This window comes from Anthonomus grandis, chromosome 1 (genome assembly GCF_022605725.1).
Source record: "Anthonomus grandis grandis chromosome 1, icAntGran1.3, whole genome shotgun sequence".
Lineage (NCBI taxonomy): Eukaryota > Metazoa > Arthropoda > Insecta > Coleoptera > Curculionidae > Anthonomus > Anthonomus grandis.
The window spans coordinates 35,609,549-35,629,507 of NC_065546.1; the positions used below are offsets into that span (position 1 = coordinate 35,609,549).

Here is a 19,959-nt window from a genome sequence, read left to right on the forward strand (position 1 = left end):
TTGGAATTTTTTAGTTTTTAGGATGCTTGTACACAAGATTTTGTTGTCTTACGTAATATAGCACATTTTCTTTCTTTCTTTCAACACGAAATTTTCATTAAAAAAATCGACAGCCAGTAAGCACATAAGCCTTATTTTTGGATAAGCAATATCAGCATTACAAATAGAGTTGGTCATCATGGATAATCAAATTAATGTAACATAAAATACCTCCAAAACATAGATCCTAAATAATGTTTAAATAAACGAAATTAGAAATTATGGGAACTACGAACACAAGACATAAATCCAAGAAATTAGGAAATATGATTATTTATAAAGGAATATTATGTAAGAAATGAGAATGCAGTATACAATATAAAGTTGTTTTTGTTTATTATTTACTATTTATAATCAATAAACACTGGTTAAATCAAAACGTTTGGGACGTCAATGTATTGTTTGGCGTGTTAAGGTACGCGCACATACAGCGGCATCGCACGGACGGCACGGAGGAGACATAAAATATGCCCGTTATTGGGGGGGATATTTTGTGGGAGGAGACGGCCGGTACTCGACGGATTTTTTATGAGGGTATCGCACATATCTCGTCGGAATCTATCGGAAACGCTGGAAAAGTCGGTGGTCAGTTGCGAGTATGTCTTCGAGCGGTGAGGAGCTGGCCATTGTTTTGGAAGAAGAACATTTTCAAAAACGAAGAAAGCGCAGACGAATGTGGATTCATGAAATATGCCGAAGGAAAAGTGTTTTTGGGGAATATGCACATTTGTTTCCAGACTTAATGAATGACAAGAAAAAATTCTTTAATTACTTTTGAATGACACGTATTAAATTCCATTTCTTATTAGAATCCATAAGAGAATCCATAACTGAAGAAAAGTGTCTATCTCGCAAATCTGTTGGAGCAGAAGAAAGGCTGATGATATGCTTAAGGTCAGTATTTACTGTTATTACTTTAAAAAAGACTCGATCATATTTCCAACTAGCATTTTATCCGCTTTCAGCAGAAATGCCTTGTATATGAATATATTTTTATTTGAAAAGTAATGGACAGAACATACAGGAACTCACAAAACTTAAAATTATTTCTCTTAACATGTAACAAAAGTATGTAACTAGAAAAATATTAGCATTTTTTATATAACTACGAAACAGAAACACACAAAACTAAAAACTAAATTGTCTCCAAAATTTATTTTGAAAAATTCTGTGAGGTAGTGTGGTAGTAGCTCTGTGTCGATGTTCGGTAATCATCAAGATTTAACAATTGATTTTCATTTGTAATTTGGCCAGCATATTCGGAAGGTTCTGGAGGGGTAAAGATGACATTATTTGGATGAAGTGATAATGCGGAAGTTTTAGTCTGGACGGCATAATGGGATGGCATTTTCTGGTGGTGTTAATGTTGCTTCAGCGTCTGTTACAAGTTGAAAGACCTGTCGTTTAATGTTTAGTTGTGTTGGTGCTGGAAACGTTTTTACTGTCGCCGCCATTGAAGAAAAAAATACATCCAGGGGATGTGCGTTTGTCTGCGACGATACCTGCTGCTCACGCTTGAATTGCAGGTATTCCTGCATTGGAGAATGCTGTACATGTTCCCGTTTTCGTTTCGACCTGCTTAGATGACACGTGGAGGTACTTGCAATGCTTTTCGCTGAATCCGGGGTTGGGGGTTCAGAAAAACCTTCCGTCAATTGCTGGCTAGAACCATCAGCATCAGAGTCGTCACCTGAACTAGATACCAACAAATTACTTGTTTGCAATTCTTGTGGTTGTTGCAAATGGGGGTTTAAAAATGCCAATTCTTTTTCGATTTTTTTTGGTTTAATCTTTTTTGCACTTTGACCACTTTTAGTGTTCCTCAACTGTTTCGCCTTCCTATAATTATCCCGTAGTTTTCTCCATGTTTCTTTACAGACGTCACCTAAAAGAAAAATGCTTTTAATACATTTTTTTTCAGGTTCTTAGCGACTGGCAATTCTTTTAAATCGATGGCTTATACGTTTCGCATGGGAGAAAGCACTGTCCGAAAAATTGTTTATAAAACATGTGAAGCTATATGGGATCAATTGCAGCCTAGTGCTAAATGCCGCAACAATCAGAACAAATGTGGAAGGAAACTGAAAAAAAATTTTGGCAACGTTGGAATTTTCCAAATCTAATTGGAGTGATTGACGGAAAACACGTAGTCATTCAAGCTCCACCGAATACCGGTTCGCTATACTTTTCGTACAAAAAATCGTTTAGCGTTGTGCTGTTAGCCCTAGTATCAGCTGACTACAAATTTATTGTTATTGATGTCGGCTCTTATGGAAAAAATTCAGATGGTGCCATATTTTCTTCATCGGCACTCGGAAAGTTACTACGAAGCAACCAATTACAAATACCTCTCGATAAAGCTCTACCAGAAACCAATATACTTTTGCCTCACGTAATAGTAGGTGATGAAGCATTTTCTTTGTCAGTAAACCTTATGAGACCATACCCAGGACATCAAACGGCCAATAATGAAGAAAATTGGATTTTTAACTATAGACTTAGTAGAGCTCGTCGAGTAAGTGAAAATGCATTTGGGTTATTAGTTAAAAAATTTAGAATATATGAGAGAACGATAAGTATGTCCCCAGAGCATGTGAATGTTGTTATCAAAACAACGTGTATACTTCATAATTATTTAAGGGAAGACACTTGCTATTGGAGTGAAGATGACCAAAAGAAAGATTGTGTTGCATCGGAAGTATTTCGTCCACTACCTGGTATTGGGGGCAATAATGCCCAAGAAGCTTTGCAAGTCAGAGAACAATTCAAAAATTATTTCACTTTCCCAGAAGGCGCAGTCGATTGGCAGTTACAAGAAGTACGACGTGGAAGACGCAATATTATTTAAAAATGGTCATAGAATATCTTTTTTATTCGCTTTCTTAACTAAATAAAATAATTTTTAATATACTTACTTATTTCTCCAACTTTCTTTGCTATTTCTCTCCAAATTTCGTCCTTTCTGTGATGGTTACTATAATACCTATCACTTAAATCGTAGAGTTCTTTATAACTTGAACATGCAGAATTAAATTTTCGTAAAAGCTCACTATTATTATAGACAGTGCTAACTAATGATTTGCGAGCAAAGACTTGCCTAATAACGACGATGCCGCGGTAATCTCGGATCTGCATCGCACATACGTCGGTATCGGCACGCACGGAACGCATCGGCCGGATTTTAATTCAACTTGGAAAATTCTCGCGGGATTTTTAAAATTCCGTGCCTACCGTCCGCACATATGTGCGCTGCTCTATTTAATCTCATTGGGAGTATATTTTTCCGTTCCGTGCCGTGCGTCCGATGCCGTTATATGTGCGCGTACCTTAAAACCCTAGGATAACCGCGGTAATTACCAATAAATTGTGGTTATCCGCCTAAAATCGGTTTTGTTCTGTCTAAACCCTAATGGCTTTTAGGCCACCCTCTAAGCAAGGAATGGATCAGCTGATTATCAATAAGCCAAATGTCAAAACGTTGTCAAAAATGACGCAACGAAAACAAAACCCTCTAATACCACTTTTCCTAATATAAAACTTTGAAGAAGAATTTCTTTTCAACAGTCATATTCCCATAAAGTGCATTTCAAACGAAATAAATAATCCATCAGTGCAACAAAATTATGCGAAGAACATGAGCTGGTTCGATGCAGGAGCCCTGGCTAACATAGCCAAATCCGCCCTAAAGGAAGCTCAGAAAACGATTGATAAAGCCCTGGATATTAAAGAAGATAGTGAGAATATAGCCCCAACTAATACCCCAATAGATACCAATCCGGATGATTTTTTTGGTACATGGGGCATCACACAGTCAGGTCATATTTCTGATCCCAAGAAGGATGTATTTAATGAAGACAGCAAACAGGGAAAGACTGGAGCAAGTATTTGGGGTAGTTTCACAGGTAATTTTCTTATTATAGATCTATTAACTGGAAACTGGAATTAATAGGCCTTGCCACACAGGTTTGCACCTGTGCTAACAGTTTTATAATCCAGGCAAGGTCCTGTTTATCATAATGGCTTATTTATTGTAAATTGATAATTATGTTTGTTATTTTAATGATAAATAAATTTCTTTTGAATTTGAATTAAAGCACCATTTTCAGGTTCATTTTTCAATGACAATGCTACTCCCAAGAATACACACTCACACTCCATAGAGAGTTTGGATGACTCAATAGATTTGAATAGTGAGAGGAATTTCAGCAAAAGTAAGTTAGTGGTTGACCATAGTGAAGAGGAACATTTGGAAGATGAAGGTGAGAAAATTGAAGAGAAATCAGTGGTAACTGAAGTGCTTGTAGACTCTTTAGTGGAAGTTGATCTAAAAGGTAACTAAAAATGATCCAGTTTTCTAAGCAGCACTCAAGGAAATGTTGACTTACAGATAAATCTTGCTTAGTAGAAACCTTATGTCCAACTCCACAATCTGAAGTAACCATAAGGAAAATTGCTGATAAACAGCCAGTCACCAACAGGTTATCAGTAGTCAGTTCAGAAGGCAGTAAAAATAATTCAGAAAGTATTGACATACTTACTGGGAGTACTGAGTGCACCACAACACCTGAGAGTGATTTTGGATTAAGTCCTAGCACTTCTAGCTCTGCTCAAGGTAAGAAACAAACTATCAAAATGTAAATTTAAATATGTTTTATTATGTTAAATATGATCACTACCAATGCCAAAACAAATGTATAAATGCATCTACATATATCAGTAAACCATTCTTAGGATTTTTTACTGGAATAAATCAAAGATGGTTTTGTAGACCACAAACTACTGTCTCTAAGTATAAACACTTTTAAATTTGAATTTTAATTAGTTTTTAAAGTATTAATTTTATCAAGGAAATTGTTAAATGGTTTTTTGTTGGAAATAAAAAGAGAATTAACCTACGAAAATTTGAAATTAAAAAGAAGGATACACACATACAGGGTGACAAATTGAAAATGAACAGCATTTAATATTGCCTCTACCAATGATAGTATGAAAATTAGGGAAAACAATTTATATATTAAAGGGGATAATTTTTAAGGCATTTGTTGTTGTGTTACTTTGAACCCCCTGACCTCCACACTACCCCTAAAATTTTATATGGTATTTTGTTGTGTTCCTTATAAAAATTTACATAAACTGCATTTTTTTTTTCAAAATCACAAATTAGTAAAATGTAATATAATATCTATTATTAAAATGGATTGCATTCATCACCTCACAGCACTTCATTTAAAAATGTTTGTACCTACCCATACTATACACTTATTCCAAATTATATTATTTATTTATATTTCACCTTTGGTATCAGCACTACAAAACATAAATCAATTTTTTTGCTGTTTTCGATAAAACAAGATTCTCATTTTGCTTATGCCTGCTATTACATCATGAGTAAGTACTTGTTGTACTTTTGTTTATTTGCCGACTCCTAGCATTCATTTTTTATTTCATGTTCTTCTAGAATCAGTAAAAATTAATTTTATAAAAAATTTCAATAGTTTTCAATTATTAGTGTTGTTTCCTTAAATGCTTATATACACTTTTGCTGAATGCATAGAAATGATTTTTGTTTATGGAGCTTAAAATCATTGCTTTTTAAAAATGGCGGTCGTATTCAACAAAAGACATCTTGAAAGAAATGCTGGACACAAGTACATGTGTGAGTTAGTAGCTAAATTTGAAGAAACAGGTTCTGTTGGCAATAAGAAAAAGATTGAGCCAAGACTGCTCAATGAGGCCGCTCAGATTGAGGTTCTTGGTGGAGTTACTTTGACTCTCATACGTCCCTTCGCAAAGTTACAGATCAAACTGGAATAATTACTCAAGACTTAGGGCATGATGACCCAGACCGACGTATTGAGTTTTGTGAAATTATGACAGACAAGATTATTACTCAGCCCACTTAATAAAAAATATATGTTTCAGTGATGAATGCACATTTTACTTAAATGGCACAAATTCAACAAACAAACCCGTCATTATTGGAGCGACTTCAATCCTTACATTAGTCGTAGTCCTAAGGTGTGCATATGAGTAGCTAGTTCTCCATATTAAAACTGTAAAAAATGTGATTTTTTTTTAGTAAAATAAATGTGAGAAAAAGTGCAACATGGATAAGACAAGTGGCGGCGAAAAAGACGGTGTTAAAAAAAAAGGACGATAAATCTACGACATAATAGGGCAAATTCATAAGGATCTATAAACATTTCAAAATCTGAAATAAATACAATCATCCTGTGAATACCACAGCAGAGATGGAATCCACTGTTCAAGGTAACAATGTAGAGGTCGACGGAAATAAAAATACCAATTCCGAAATATTTACAAATAATGATTTTAATCATCAAGTAGAGCTCAACCAAAATAATAACGTTAATATGCATCAACCCGATCTCTGTAATTCAGAAAACATTTTTAAGCCTCGGAATTCAATCGTTAGAACTCTTCCAAAATTACAATTAGTTGAAGATAGGATAGAACCAGTCACACCAAAAAGGTCATACTCGAAAACTAGTCCCCAAGATGCTCAAGCAAGGAGCAAACTATACAAAGCTAATGAAAATCCCTCCAGCGAGTTTGACAGTTCACGCGCATCACTCATTGCTCCTCAAGGACACAATTTAGATACCGAAGACAAAATCAACATAGCTGAAGATAAAATTGTTTAGTGAGACAATAGGGACCGTTTTCCGAAGACGATGTCTAGTTACCACTTCAGCCTATAAAGTAGGATCGTTGGAGAAAGACAAACAAATGATGCTGCAACAAATAGGCAATATAAATGATAATCAGAAAAGGATTATGTGAGGAACATATACCAACTCCTAAGCCCACAAATATTAAGCCAGAGTCAACAAAAACATACAGTACAATATTGAAAACAGATCAGTCAATCGAGCAAGAGGGAAAAAATTTTAGAAAAAATGGGTAACTCCTTCTAAAATAAATAAATATGAGACGCCGAGGAAATCCAAAGAGTCAGATAACTCCAGAGAAGTAATGCAGGAAGTAAAAAAGAACCTTTTTGAAACCCTTTAAAATGTAAGGCATTTGAGGAATAATTATTGAATGCCAAGATGTACTCAACAAAATGCGCTACAAGATGCACTCAAGAACTCCAAGACGCAAACCAAAAAATTAGAAAACACAGATATATGTTGATAGATGATATAAACAGAGATATATGTTTTTGATAACTGGCATTGAAGAAGGATATGACTCAGAATATTTTGTTGCAGAACTAATAGGCGAAAATCCCGACATAAAAGTTATATTTGGAAACGATGTGAACAACAAAATAAATGTCATCACTAAGAAAGAATGCAGAAATAAGAATAAATGAAATTGGGTGCTACAAACTAAAGCCATTATCTTTAAATGGTTTATAAAAAATTATAACCTAAGTTTTGGTTTAACTAAAGCTTATGTACAAGAATACATCAATGTGCTTTAAGTGTTGTTACTTTAGTCATGTTGCTAAGTATTGCAGAGGTGAGCCATGCTGCTCAAAATGTGGAGAAAAACATGAAAGTCCCCAATGCCCAGAAAATACTACATTAAACTGCCCTGTAAAAGGTTGAACTTACGTGACGGAATCCACTCGGCAAGAGACTCAAATTGTCTAGCTTTTTTGCAAAAATTAAACAAAATGTGACAACAAGTAACTATTCAAGTGCCAATCAACATTTTTTTGACCAAAAATAGGCTCAACTACAACTATCCCAGGTAAAACAATAAATATTAAAGGATCAGCTATTATACACCAAAATGTTCAATCAATTGGAAATTCTCTGGATAGATTAAACCACCTAATTGAGGAAAATCCCCGATTGCAAATTCATCTGTATAACAGAACATTGGAAGAGAAGGGATCAGCTTCAAATTTTCCAGATTAGAAACTTTCATTTAGTTTATTCCTTTTGCTGTGAGAAGGGATATGGTGGAGTAGCAGTGTATGTGGAAAAACATGTACTTTCAAGGTTCTAAAAACTATAAACAGGTTGGTAATGGAAGAGCAGTTTGAATGTACTTGCGTCTAGTGTATTCTGGCAGGTGAATAATTTTATGTGTGTTCAGTACATAGACTTCCAAAATGAGATGTAAAAATATTGAAAAAAAAATAGAAGAGTTACTTTTGTGTTTGACAGCCAGTCAAAAGAAGGCATTTATAGCAGGTGACTTTAATATTAATTTTTTAAAACCTAATAGAGATAAATAAGAACTCTTCTCAATCATGAACTCACTTAATTTCTATCCAACAATTACAGAAAAAATTAGGTTAAATAGTTGCATCGATAATATATTTACCAATATTGCCTGTGTTCTAGGCATAACTTTACAAACTCATATTTTAGATCATAAAGGACAAAAAACAATTTTCTTAACCAAAAACCAGTATACATACCCAAAACAATACAAACGATTTTTTTTCTGAAGCAAACAAAACTTTTTTTATTCAGCTAAATACAGCTAAAAGAAGAAAACTGGGCTGACGTTTTTGGTAAGGAAGATTGTGATGTAAATAGCTAATGGGGGGCTTTTATTAATATATTTGTACCAATTTTTAATCAAATTTTTCCAAAGAAACTAATATGTAAGAAAAATAAAGAAGAAGATTAGATAGTCTTTTTATATTAAAATAACGTTTTTCTATGTATGCAGATAGATACAAAATTGTAAAAAAAGAGTATGATGATGTGTTGATAAAATTTACATAAATATAAAAAATATGAAAATAAGATAAAGACATCAGATAATAAAAATAAATGTATGTGGACTATATACAAAGAAGTTTCTGGGAAAGTCATAAATCAAGTCACAAATCATCACTTGGCAAGCTGATCAAGCTGCCAATGATTACATCAATTTTTTGCTTAAAATTGTACCTAATCTCTTAAAAGATTTAAAACAAACAACATGGCAAACGAATATTGAACAATTCGTTAAAGCATGGAATTTTCCCAGATCAATTAAAACGTGCACTCATTAAGCCAATCTACAAAAAAAAGGGCGATCCTTATGAATTTGACAACTATAGACTGATCAGCCTACTTTCAAGTTTTTCAAAGCTGCCTGAGTTGACAGTTTACAATCAGCTTTTCAGTTTTCTAAAAGAGTGCAATATTTTATCTGACAACCAACCTGGATATCTTGAGGGTAGATCTACACAAACTGCCTTATTTCAGTTCACTTGTGCAGCTTTGAGGAATTTGGAGGAGGGAAAGCTTTCATTGGGAATATTTTTAGACCTTTCTAAGACATATGATTGTTTAGATAGAAATTTATTAATAAAGAAATTACAGCTATATGGGGTGATAAATAATTCCTTAAAATGGTTCACTTCTTATCTCAATAATAGAGCAAGATGACAAACAACTAGTGGTAGAAAGCAGCAGATCAGAAATTCAGGCTAATGAAATAGGTATACCACAAGGGAGTATTTTGGGACCTTTCTTGTTCATTGTCTTTATAAATTACTTGCCTTTTGAAATTATTGATAATAGTCAAACAGTATGCAATACCCTAACAATATTTGCAGATAACACAAATTTATTAGTGGCGTCTTCGAACATCTTTGAGCTATGCCTGAATGGAGATCTACTGTTTAAAAGAACCAAAGATTGGTTTAATAAAAATAAGCTTATATTGTATGAACAAAAAATGTACGTTCTAATTTTTAAAACAAAACAAAACAAGGAAGTAACCCCAAAAGAAGTAAATTTCAATAATATTGAGGTTGACGTGCAGGCATCAACTTAATTTCTGGGTGTATATATTGATGAATTCTTAGACTTCTCAGATCACATCGAATATTTACAAATTAACTTGAATAGAGTTTGTTTTTGTTTCCGTACAGTTCTAAAATATCTAAATGAATGGGCTGGAAGAGCCTTGTATTTTGCGAACTTTGAGTCTGCACCTAGGTATGGCATTATTTTCTGGGAGGCCAACTCTATAAGATACAAATTATATTTGTCATTCAAAAAAGGGTAATTAGAGTAATGTTTGGGATGCAATACTTGGAATCATGTAGGGGTATTTTTAGATCTAAGAGTTATACTAACTATGCATTGTATATATTTGAAGCAGCGATGTTTTTATTTAAAAATAGAGATAAGTTTCCTACTTCTGTTCATCATAGGTTTAATACTTGCACATGTAATATTAACTACCCTATTCATAGGTTTTCATTGTTTGAAAAGAGTCCCTATTATATGTGCATAATGTTATTTAATAAACTTCAGCATGAAATAAAAACTATAGGAAATCAAAACAGATTTAAACAAAAGGTGAAAAACTTACTACTTACTTTAGAACCGTATAGTCTGAACGATTACTTAGGTATGTAAACTTATATATAGTTATGTCAGGGAGACGTTTGTATTTCTAAATAAGCCTTTTTTTTTGTGACGTCATTTCATTTTATTTAGGTTTCCATGTATAATGTGACTTTATAATATGAAATAAAAAAATATTATTATAGAAAGGGATATATGCAATACCCTCAAAAATTAAATTAGGCAATAGCATCATCAGTCCCTTCTTCATCAGTGGAACTCTAAATGGTGACATTTATGCAGAAATGTTAGACACCTCTTATAGTTCATGAGGTGGAAAACCAAAGAGACGCCAATGAAAATCTTGCTCTAGATGAACATTTGCTGCAGGACGCGCTCCGCATTATGTACGCTCAATAAGAGAGTGGTTGGATCACCATTACTCAGAGCAGTCGATTGGTAGGAGAGGACCCATAAAATGGCCACCTAGGTCAAAAGATCTGACACCGCTGGATTTTTTCTTATGGAGTCACTTGAAATCCATTGTATTTAAAACTCAACCAGATTCAATTCAACAATTACAACAAAGAATTGTACAGAAGTGTAGCAGTATTTCACCTGAAAGTCTTCATTATTATTATCATAATTTTTCAAGGCGTTGCATTATTTAAATGTACATAAAATACATTTCACTCATTTGTGAAGTCCGGATTTTGAAAAAAAACAATTAAATTGTGCCTGCGCAACAAATTTTCATACTATAATTGGTACAGGCAATGCTGTTCGTTTTCAAATTGTCACCTGGTATATAAAAATCTTAGTTAAATAGTTCTCAAATTGGGCAACCAACCTTGATTTTCTATAATTATTCTGTCTACTCTTGATTGGCGAATGATCAACTAACTTTCCACTGTAAGAAACCTTTTTTTTTCTATTATGTAAAGGGCTCAAAGTTATGTCAGAATCGGTGGAAATTCTTGGAGACAGTCTGACAAGCCCCAGTTCAGTAGAAATAATTGGCTCAGACAGCACCAATAGTAGAAGAGAATCTCAACACACTGATGGGTTTGCTTCTCCTCTAGAGTCACCTTGTGTTGAGGAGGTTTTGAGGTAAAAGTGCCCTTAACTGAATGAAAATACATATTCATGATGCAAATACGCCATTTTTAGTACTTCTATAGAAAAACTATCCCCGGAGAGTGTGGAAGTTATCCCCGAAGAGCAAGAGGAAAACAGTGTGGCAGAAGATACCATGTCATATACATCTTTGTCAGAAAGTACTTCTGCTACAGTATTAGATAGTGCTTTTAATATACATAATGTTAAGCCTCAGAAGATGTTAAAGGATACTTATAATAGGTAAGAAATACATTTTTTATGGTTTATATTTGTTATAACTGGGCTTTTTTAGGCCTGAATTTAGTGACACAATTACAAGTGAAACTGGCTCAATAAGTCCTGACAAATCTTTTGGAGTTACTGAAGCCATTACAAGGGCTCCTGTTCGCTCTATGCATTTGCCTTTACAGCAGGTACATACTTTAAATCTGTTGAAAATGTCATAATCAGTTGTAATTATTTTTAGGTTAGTCATGCTAGTCCGGGCTTAATAGACACCCAACCACAGTCTAGTAAACAGGATTTACAAAAAATGTTGGAAACTACTAATATTATTGATATACCACAGGAGGATGACGCTTCAAAGAGTTCAGGTAAGGTTCTTATTGGTCTTTCAAAATACTAAGTGTTATAGGAAAATCTAGGACAATAATTACTTCCGAATATAGTCAACTAAATTTAAAATAGTACGCCTATAAAATGAAATGACATTTTTATGAGTAAAATAGTAAAAACATTACACCTATATACATTTTAAAATACACTAAAAATACAAAAATAAAGATAATAGAAATGCAAGAAAGTTAAAATCCCAAAACCAAAGCTGTTAAAGAACTTCAGTTCTTATTAGAGTGTAATACTCCTCAAAATAGTATAAAGTATACTCAGACAAGAGGCCGTCGAGGACTAGAGGATATCCTTGTTTCGATTTTTTTAAAACGAAGTTTCTTGTATCTCATGGAAAAATACTATCAAATTATTATAAAAATTTATATCTATATAAGAATATAATATATAAAAGATATATAATAATATATAGATAATAATAAATCGATTTATATGTTTATTAACATGTATCCATTTAAGGTAGATATTTAGAAAGAACAATGTCTTAAGTTTTTTTTTAAGTTAACCTCTACAAGAGATATCGGGTTTAACATTAACAATTGATCGTATTGCAGATTCGTGAATTTTAATTTTTTGTTTCAATTTTGTTTCAATTTTCAACAATTGTCTTCTCTACACCATACTAACAAACCATATGACACTGTTGATTAAAACAAACTATAGTACGTCTTTCGTTCAGTTAATTTTATTTAGTTTTATTAACTATTTTTATTTATGGCATATATATTTTTACATAACCTACAGCACAATTTATTAATATGATCACAATTTATGAATAAATCTAGATTTTCACAAACCAATTTTTGGCCATTAAGAGAATATTCTCAAAAATCTGTCCGGTATCCTAAATCTTTTAATTCTAGCCTTAAATATAGTACAATATAGTACCAACGTAGTAATAAAGTAGTAAGTAGTATTAAAAATAAATATATATTCATATATATAATCATTAAGTCATTTACTTAATAAATAACCTTCCAAGTGTGAATCTTTTGTAATACCATATCGCTACACTAACTACGTAATGAATGAACTAACTCTACGACTGGTTCACAGGGCTATTGGCCTACTAGAACAAATAAATCTGTTGACTCTAAATTTAGTACTTATGAGCAAAACTAAAACAAATCTTGTCAAATTATTCTTTCTTCAATCTCAGTATTGTTAGTAATTTGTGGCTATGTTAAACACATTTTTCTTTGCTTATTGTAATTTTGTTCTATTTAATATCATAGGGTCTATTAAAATCCGCTCTTTTCCACTATAAAAAAAAACAATTATAAAACAAAATTTAAAACATTCATGGTATGCAATGTTGAAAAACAATATTAAATAAAATTAATATCCTTAAAATAAATTAAACTAGACTAGACTATTAAATTATTAATAATATTAAATTATTAATATTAAGTACTGGTGCGTATGCAACAAAATTACATGAATGATATTTTAAACTGTGGGTTTGAATTGTTAAATTGTTTAAATGATGTAAAAAAATATAATAAGTTTTTTTATTTTTTTATAAATTATCGTTATAAATATTTTCAGATAAGTAACTCGTATCTGTGTATGCTATTAAATGTTGGTAAATGATTATACAGGGGATATTTGATGAGTGTTTTAATTCAATTTTTGGGTTTTATTAGATATTCGACTGATGAGATTTGGGTAAGATGTGCTTAAATTGTCAGTATCTTGTTTTTTGTTTAAATTACCTTTATGTTTTTTGATTATGAATTTTTGATTTTGTTATAGTTATTTTAAATATTATATATATTTATATGATCTTAACCTGTTCAAAATTAAATTAGTGTAGTTCTGAGTCAGCATGTTCTGCCAGAACTGTTTTGTTTTGTTTTTTGACCTTAATAGTATTTCAGGTTTAACGCTTCTTTTCGGTCCCGTTATGCTAGTTTCTAAATAACGATCTGTTTGACTTATACAAGGTGTCCCGTATCGTTATGTTTAAATTTCAGGGGCATAAAATACACATTTATTTGTTTCAAAGTTACTCACCCATGAATGTTATTAGAGAGTAATGTTTAATTACTACAAATAAATTCCTAAAGTAAATAAAAACTAATAAATTTTTTTTCGGAGATCACAATAAATACCAACGAAATTGTTTTATGATAAACAAGGCAGTTATTCCTGGTTTCTTAGTGAGTGACGGTATCTTTATCAAAATGCGATTTTCTTCTCTGTTGGAATATACAGGATTCAGGACGCAATGAAAACACCAAGATTAATTTATTTAAGCTATTTATTTAAAGAACGAAATTAGTCGATAAAATGTAATGATTATAAAACGGGCTCCGCGAGACAACTACTTTTAACTTTATTTTTTAAAGGCGATGCTTACAGAAACAGAAACACAAACTGCCTAATAAACATTTTTTAAGAAGGCCACTTGCCAGGAAATCGAATACAAGCTCAGAAGATTTATTAATAGTGATGTAAGCTCTTGAGCCCAACAAAAAAAAACTATAAACTAATATATCGACCTTTTTATATTGGAATAACAACATCCTCCCTCAATATAAAAGGTCTCAAAATAAGCGAAGAACAATTCTATAAAAGAATACCTCTTAACATTAAGTACTACACTAAGAACACTTTAACATGGTTGCAGATTTAACACACGCAAATAAGTTAATTTAACTTAGGCATATACAGAAGTTGTATTTTTTCACGAATGAAATGATATTTGATATGTATATGTTTAGTGCGTTTATGAAACGTTTGATTTTCGGATAGTTTTATCGCACTTTGATTATCGTTATAGATAACAATAGGCACATTTGTTTTAAGAAATTTACAAGAATCATTAATTGCAAAAATTTCAAAGCCTTGTCTCACATATACCAATATATTCAGCTTCTGTTGAACTTAATGCTACTGTTTTTTATTTTTGACACTCCCAAGATACGGGTCCCCCAGCTAATGTAAAAATATACCCATAGAAAGATTTTCTATCAACTACATGTTTGCCCAATCGGAATCAACAAAACCAGTCAAAAGATCATTTGATTTTTTATAAACAATTCCCAAACTTTTAGTTCCCTTTAAATATTTAAGAATCCTTTTAACACTTAACCAATGTTCTTTAGAGTGATTATTGTTAAACTGGCTAAAGAAAGAGACAGAGAAAGCAATATCTTGTCTTGTACATACTGCAAGATACATCATTGATCTGATTAACTGCTGATATGGGGCGTCATAAAAACTTTCGTCACCAGCGAAATTTTTACCTAACTCTACTGGAGTAGTAACAGTATTGCAATTAGTCATTTCAAACCTATCTAATAATTTTTGTATGTAGTTTTCTTGACGAATTTTTAATTCGCCTTTAGAAAAATTTCTCTCTATTTTCATGCCTAGGATATGAGAAATTGGTCCTAAGTCTTTGATGTGGAAATTTTTATTTAACTCCTGTTTTAGAATTTTAGCCTCTGTATGGTTATTATAGAAAAGAAAGAAATCATTAACGCAGAGTGCTACAACAACTAGAGAACTCTGAGTAACTTTAAAGAAAATACAAGGCTCTATACTTGATTGCACAAATTTTAAATTGCAAAGTACTTTATGAGCTTTTTCATACCAAAGTCTAGATGATTGCTTTAGACCATAAATTTCCTTTTTTAATAAACATACTTTGTTTTCTGAACCTTGAACTTCAAAGCCTTCAGGCTGACTCATAAAAATTTCCTCATCAATGTCACTATTTAGAAATACAGTTTCTACGTCTAAATGATCGGCTTCTAAATCTAATTCTACTGCCATAGTCAACAATAACCTCAAATTACTAAATCTAATGACAGGTGAAAAAGTTTCAAGGTAATCAACACCATATTTTTGGGTGAAGCCTTTAGCAACTAGCCTAGCTTTGTACTTAACAATTTCCCCATTTTCATTATGTTTGATTTTAAAAACCCATTTATTTTTAACAATGTTTTTATTGTGAGGTTTGTCAACCAATTCCCAAGCATTGTTAGCGTTAAAAGCATCTAATTCATTTTTAATAGCTTGTCGCCATTCAGAACTTCTGGTACTTGACAATGCTTCAGAAACAGTTGTTGGCTCTAGATCATTTGACAAAGTTATCATTGCAAAATTTACAATATCATCATTAGTAATACAATCACCATACCTTTCAGGCTGACGTCTTATTCTACACGGATATCTAGGTTCCTCGGGGTTTTCACAGATCACTGCTTGGGTTTCACTTTCACCCACTGACACTTCACTATTCACTTCGTCTGGTTCACGCTCTGACGATGTCTCGAACTCATCAGTTGTACTGGTAGTACTGGAAGTATTACTCTCTACAGCTTCGTCAAGAGTCTCTGGTGGTGTTATCACCCTTAAAGTCTCTTGTAAAGTATGAGCATCCAAACTAGCACGATCTGGCATTGAGTCTTCTAAGAATACAACATCTCTGGCTATTTTTACATGATGGTTACTTGGATCCAAAAGACGGTATCCAGCGCTATTTTCACAATAACCCACAAAGATGTATTCCTTGCTCTTAGCATCTAGTTTCCTCCGTTTGACATCTGGTATGTGAACATAAGCCCTACACCCAAAGATCCTTAGGTGGCTTATATCAATCTTCTTGCCAGTCCATTTTTCTGCTGGCGTAGGTCCAGGTAGTTTCTTTGTTGGAGAAAGATTCAACAAATATACCGCTGTATTGGCTGCCTCCGCCCACATTTGTTTTGGACTATTAGAATCCATCAGCATAGAACGAACTTTCTCAAGTATGGAGCGATTATAGCGTTCTGCCACGCCATTCTGTTGAGGACTGTACGCAACACCACCGAAATAAAGATTTTTCTTTATTTCGGTGGTATTGCTGTACGGCACTGTCAATTCATGCTTAATCCCACGATCACGCAAGAATTTTTGTAATTTTTCGTTACAGTATTCACCGCCATTATCTGTCCTTAAAACTTTTATTTTTCGTTCTACTTGATTTTCCACCATACAGCAAAACTCCTTGAATTTTTCTGGAACCTCATTTTTTGTACTTAGAAAATACCAAAATATTTTTCTAGTGTTATCATCTATTAGGGTAAATATATATTTTTTACCACCAAAAGATTCAACTTCCATAGGTCCCACAAGATCTGAGTGCATAAGGCCCAGTTTACCTCTTTGTCCTTTTTATAGGGAAATGGTTTTCTTGCTTGTTTGCCCTTAAGACAACTTTCACAGTATTCCGGAACCTGTTTTTCGGAATAAGAAATACCTGCTGCCAATCCATTATGTAGCAATTTCATGCTATAATGGTTGAGATGTTCCAATCTCCTATGCCACAGCATCTGTGAATTTGAGGTACTTGCGACGTTGACATAATCCGGAACAAAATCCAGTTTATAAATGCCATCAATATTTGTCGCCGTAGCTACTGGCTCCTCACTCTCCTGGTCAACTATTTTGCATCCCTCGGAGTCAAAATAAACACAGTATCCCTTCGAAACCATAGAGTTCACAGATAACAAATTTACAGAAAGTTCTGGAACATATTTAACTCCTTGTATGTCCATTTCTCTGCCATCTTGCTCTAGTTTCACGACACTTTTACCGGTACCACTGGCACACAGTTTCGAGTCATTTGCCACAATTATTTCCTGTCCTGAGTGCAAATCGGTAATGTCCTTTAGCAGACCACGATTCCCTGTCATGTGAGATGACGCGCCACTGTCCACGTACCATGACGAGCCATTCATATTAACACCCAGAGCAGCAGCAAATAAACTCTTCCCTCCTCGATGATCCTTATTTTTGGTAGGATTTGAGGATTGAGCCGGGTCCTTTTTATTTTGAGCAGGACATTGATTTTTATAATGTCCTTTTTGCTTACAGCTCCAGCACCATGGGGGTTTCTTAAATTTCCTGGAAACTAAAGCACTGTCCCCGTTTAGTTTGCCATTTTGCCACTTTTTGTCCTGAAGTAATTTGGTCTTTACAAAGTCCGAGGTTATATCTACACCCGAATTTTCAACCATAGGCTCGTACTCTTCAGTCAGTCCCTGCAACATTATAATTCCTAAGAATTCATCATCCAATGGTTTCCCAATGGAGATCAGTTACTGGGAAAGAGCCATTACTTCATTTACGTAGCTCTCCATGATGCTAAAGTTTTCTAGCCTTATGGAGCATAAACTTCGGAGCAGTCTAAGTCTTCGATGCAACCCTTTGTCTTCAAACGCCTTTTCAAGGGCACTCCATGCATTCTTAACGTTTTCGGCTTGCATCACGTGCGGAAACGTCGACTTATCCAGAGAAAGAATTATTTTTGACAAGGCTTTCTCCTCACGTCGCGCTTTAGCCGCACTATCAGCATCCGCAGCCCATTCTCCAGTAACACAGTTCCAAAGTCCGTCTAACTTTAATAACGTACTCATTTGGAACTTCCACACCGAATAATTTTCACGCCCTTTCAGTTTATCAACCGCCGAACCGATTATTGTACTTTCGTAACTCGCCATTATATTTTTTAATGACGCAACGGCACGACTAAACAAACTTAAAAATAAACCAAATCAAGTGTTTTGCGCTCCTGGGCCCATAACCTATTGGAATATACAGGATTCAGGACGCAATGAAAACAGCAAGATTAATTTATTTAAGCTATTTATTTAAAGAACGAAATTAATCGATAAAATGTAATGATTATAAAACGGGCTCCGCGAGACAACTACTTTTAACTTTATTTTTTAAAGGCGATGCTTACAGAAAAAGAAATACAAACTGCCTAATAAACATTTTTTAAGAAGGCCACTTGCCAGGAAATCGAATACAAGCTCAGCAGATTTATTAATAGGGATGTGAGCTCTTGAGCCCAACAAAAAAAAACTATAAACTAATATATCGACCTTTTTATATTGGAATAACAACATTCTCAAGAGTACGCAGACATCGAATGTGAACATCGGTTTCCAAATAGGCGCATTTCTCATTACAGAACATAACATTTCTGGAAGTACACAGACAATTTCGGGAATGCGGACTGCGTGATTATTATTTCGATCGGGGAGTGAACTTGCCAACTATCAGTGTACGTCGAATCTCTACAAAAGTCGGAGTACCGCAAATGACTGTGTGGCGAATTTTAAAATGTGAAGGCTTACATCCGTCTCATTATCACAAGATACAAGGTTTACTTGAGGAAGATCACTATCCTCATCTAGTTTCATTTCTGCAGAACAGTCCGGTGGACAGATGAAGCGACATTTTCAAGACGTGATATTACAAATCTGAGAAACTTTGAACATAACGATACGGGACACCCTGTATAGACACGTTGACAGTCAGAGTATGTGATTTTGTCAACAACACCACTTTGTAGTTCTTTGGCTGTTATAGTTGTTTTACTGTATTTTAATATTTGAACGCAATTTTGAAAAGTTAATTGTTAAGAGTACCGGCTAATCTTTAAAACAAATTTTTGACTATGGAATTAAAAGAAATCTGTGTTTGGTGGTGAAAGTTAAGTTGTTATGGGTGACTGCTTCTTTTGATTAGAAATTCTATTCATTAGTTTTACAGGGTAGCTATTTTTTAGAAGTAAGGTTTTTATTTTATTTATATTTTTGATGTGAAAATGAGGGTGTGATAGTTTTAAAGCTCTGTGTTTCAAGTTGTTAATTATATTGATTTTTTGTTGAATGAGAACCATTGACTTGTAATTGAATCATTTTATTAGCTTATTCCTGGCTTATGGTACCAGTTAGTTTCTATAATGTTATTTTCTGTTCTTATAAGTAAAATGTCTAGAAATATGAAATTTTGTTGTTCTTTTCAAGTTCAGCGGTAAACTGTAATTTATGATGGAAACTGTTAAATGTGTTTAAAACTGTTCGAACCTCATTTATTGGAACATAACTAATAATAT

The 19,959-nt window shown here is 33.4% G+C and overlaps 2 protein-coding genes across 3 annotated transcripts in view; one reads left to right on the forward strand and one right to left on the reverse strand.

The window, feature by feature from the left end:
- Positions 1–994: 994 nt before the first annotated feature.
- LOC126735034 (uncharacterized) lies at positions 995–3,345 on the reverse strand. Its single transcript, XM_050438911.1, has 2 exons — positions 2,955–3,345; positions 995–1,924 (listed from the first exon to the last, which is right to left on the reverse strand). The coding sequence occupies exons 1-2, from the start codon at positions 3,208–3,210 to the stop codon at positions 1,359–1,361; spliced, it is 822 nt and encodes a 273-aa protein (XP_050294868.1). The 5' UTR covers positions 3,211–3,345; the 3' UTR covers positions 995–1,358.
- A 156-nt stretch (positions 3,346–3,501) lies between these two features.
- Positions 3,502–19,959, forward strand: part of LOC126735020 (TATA element modulatory factor) — a 52,863-nt gene continuing 36,405 nt past the window's right edge. Inside the window, exons 1-7 of one of the 2 annotated variants that reach the window (XM_050438894.1) lie at positions 3,502–3,941; positions 4,146–4,370; positions 4,427–4,651; positions 11,258–11,423; positions 11,484–11,672; positions 11,725–11,845; positions 11,899–12,025. In XM_050438894.1, the coding sequence (XP_050294851.1) occupies positions 3,674–3,941; positions 4,146–4,370; positions 4,427–4,651; positions 11,258–11,423; positions 11,484–11,672; positions 11,725–11,845; positions 11,899–12,025 (1,321 nt within the window). In that variant the 5' untranslated portion in view covers positions 3,502–3,673. The remainder of the gene's footprint in view (positions 3,942–4,145; positions 4,371–4,426; positions 4,652–11,257; positions 11,424–11,483; positions 11,673–11,724; positions 11,846–11,898; positions 12,026–19,959) is intronic. The other variant, XM_050438899.1, reaches the window with a different exon arrangement.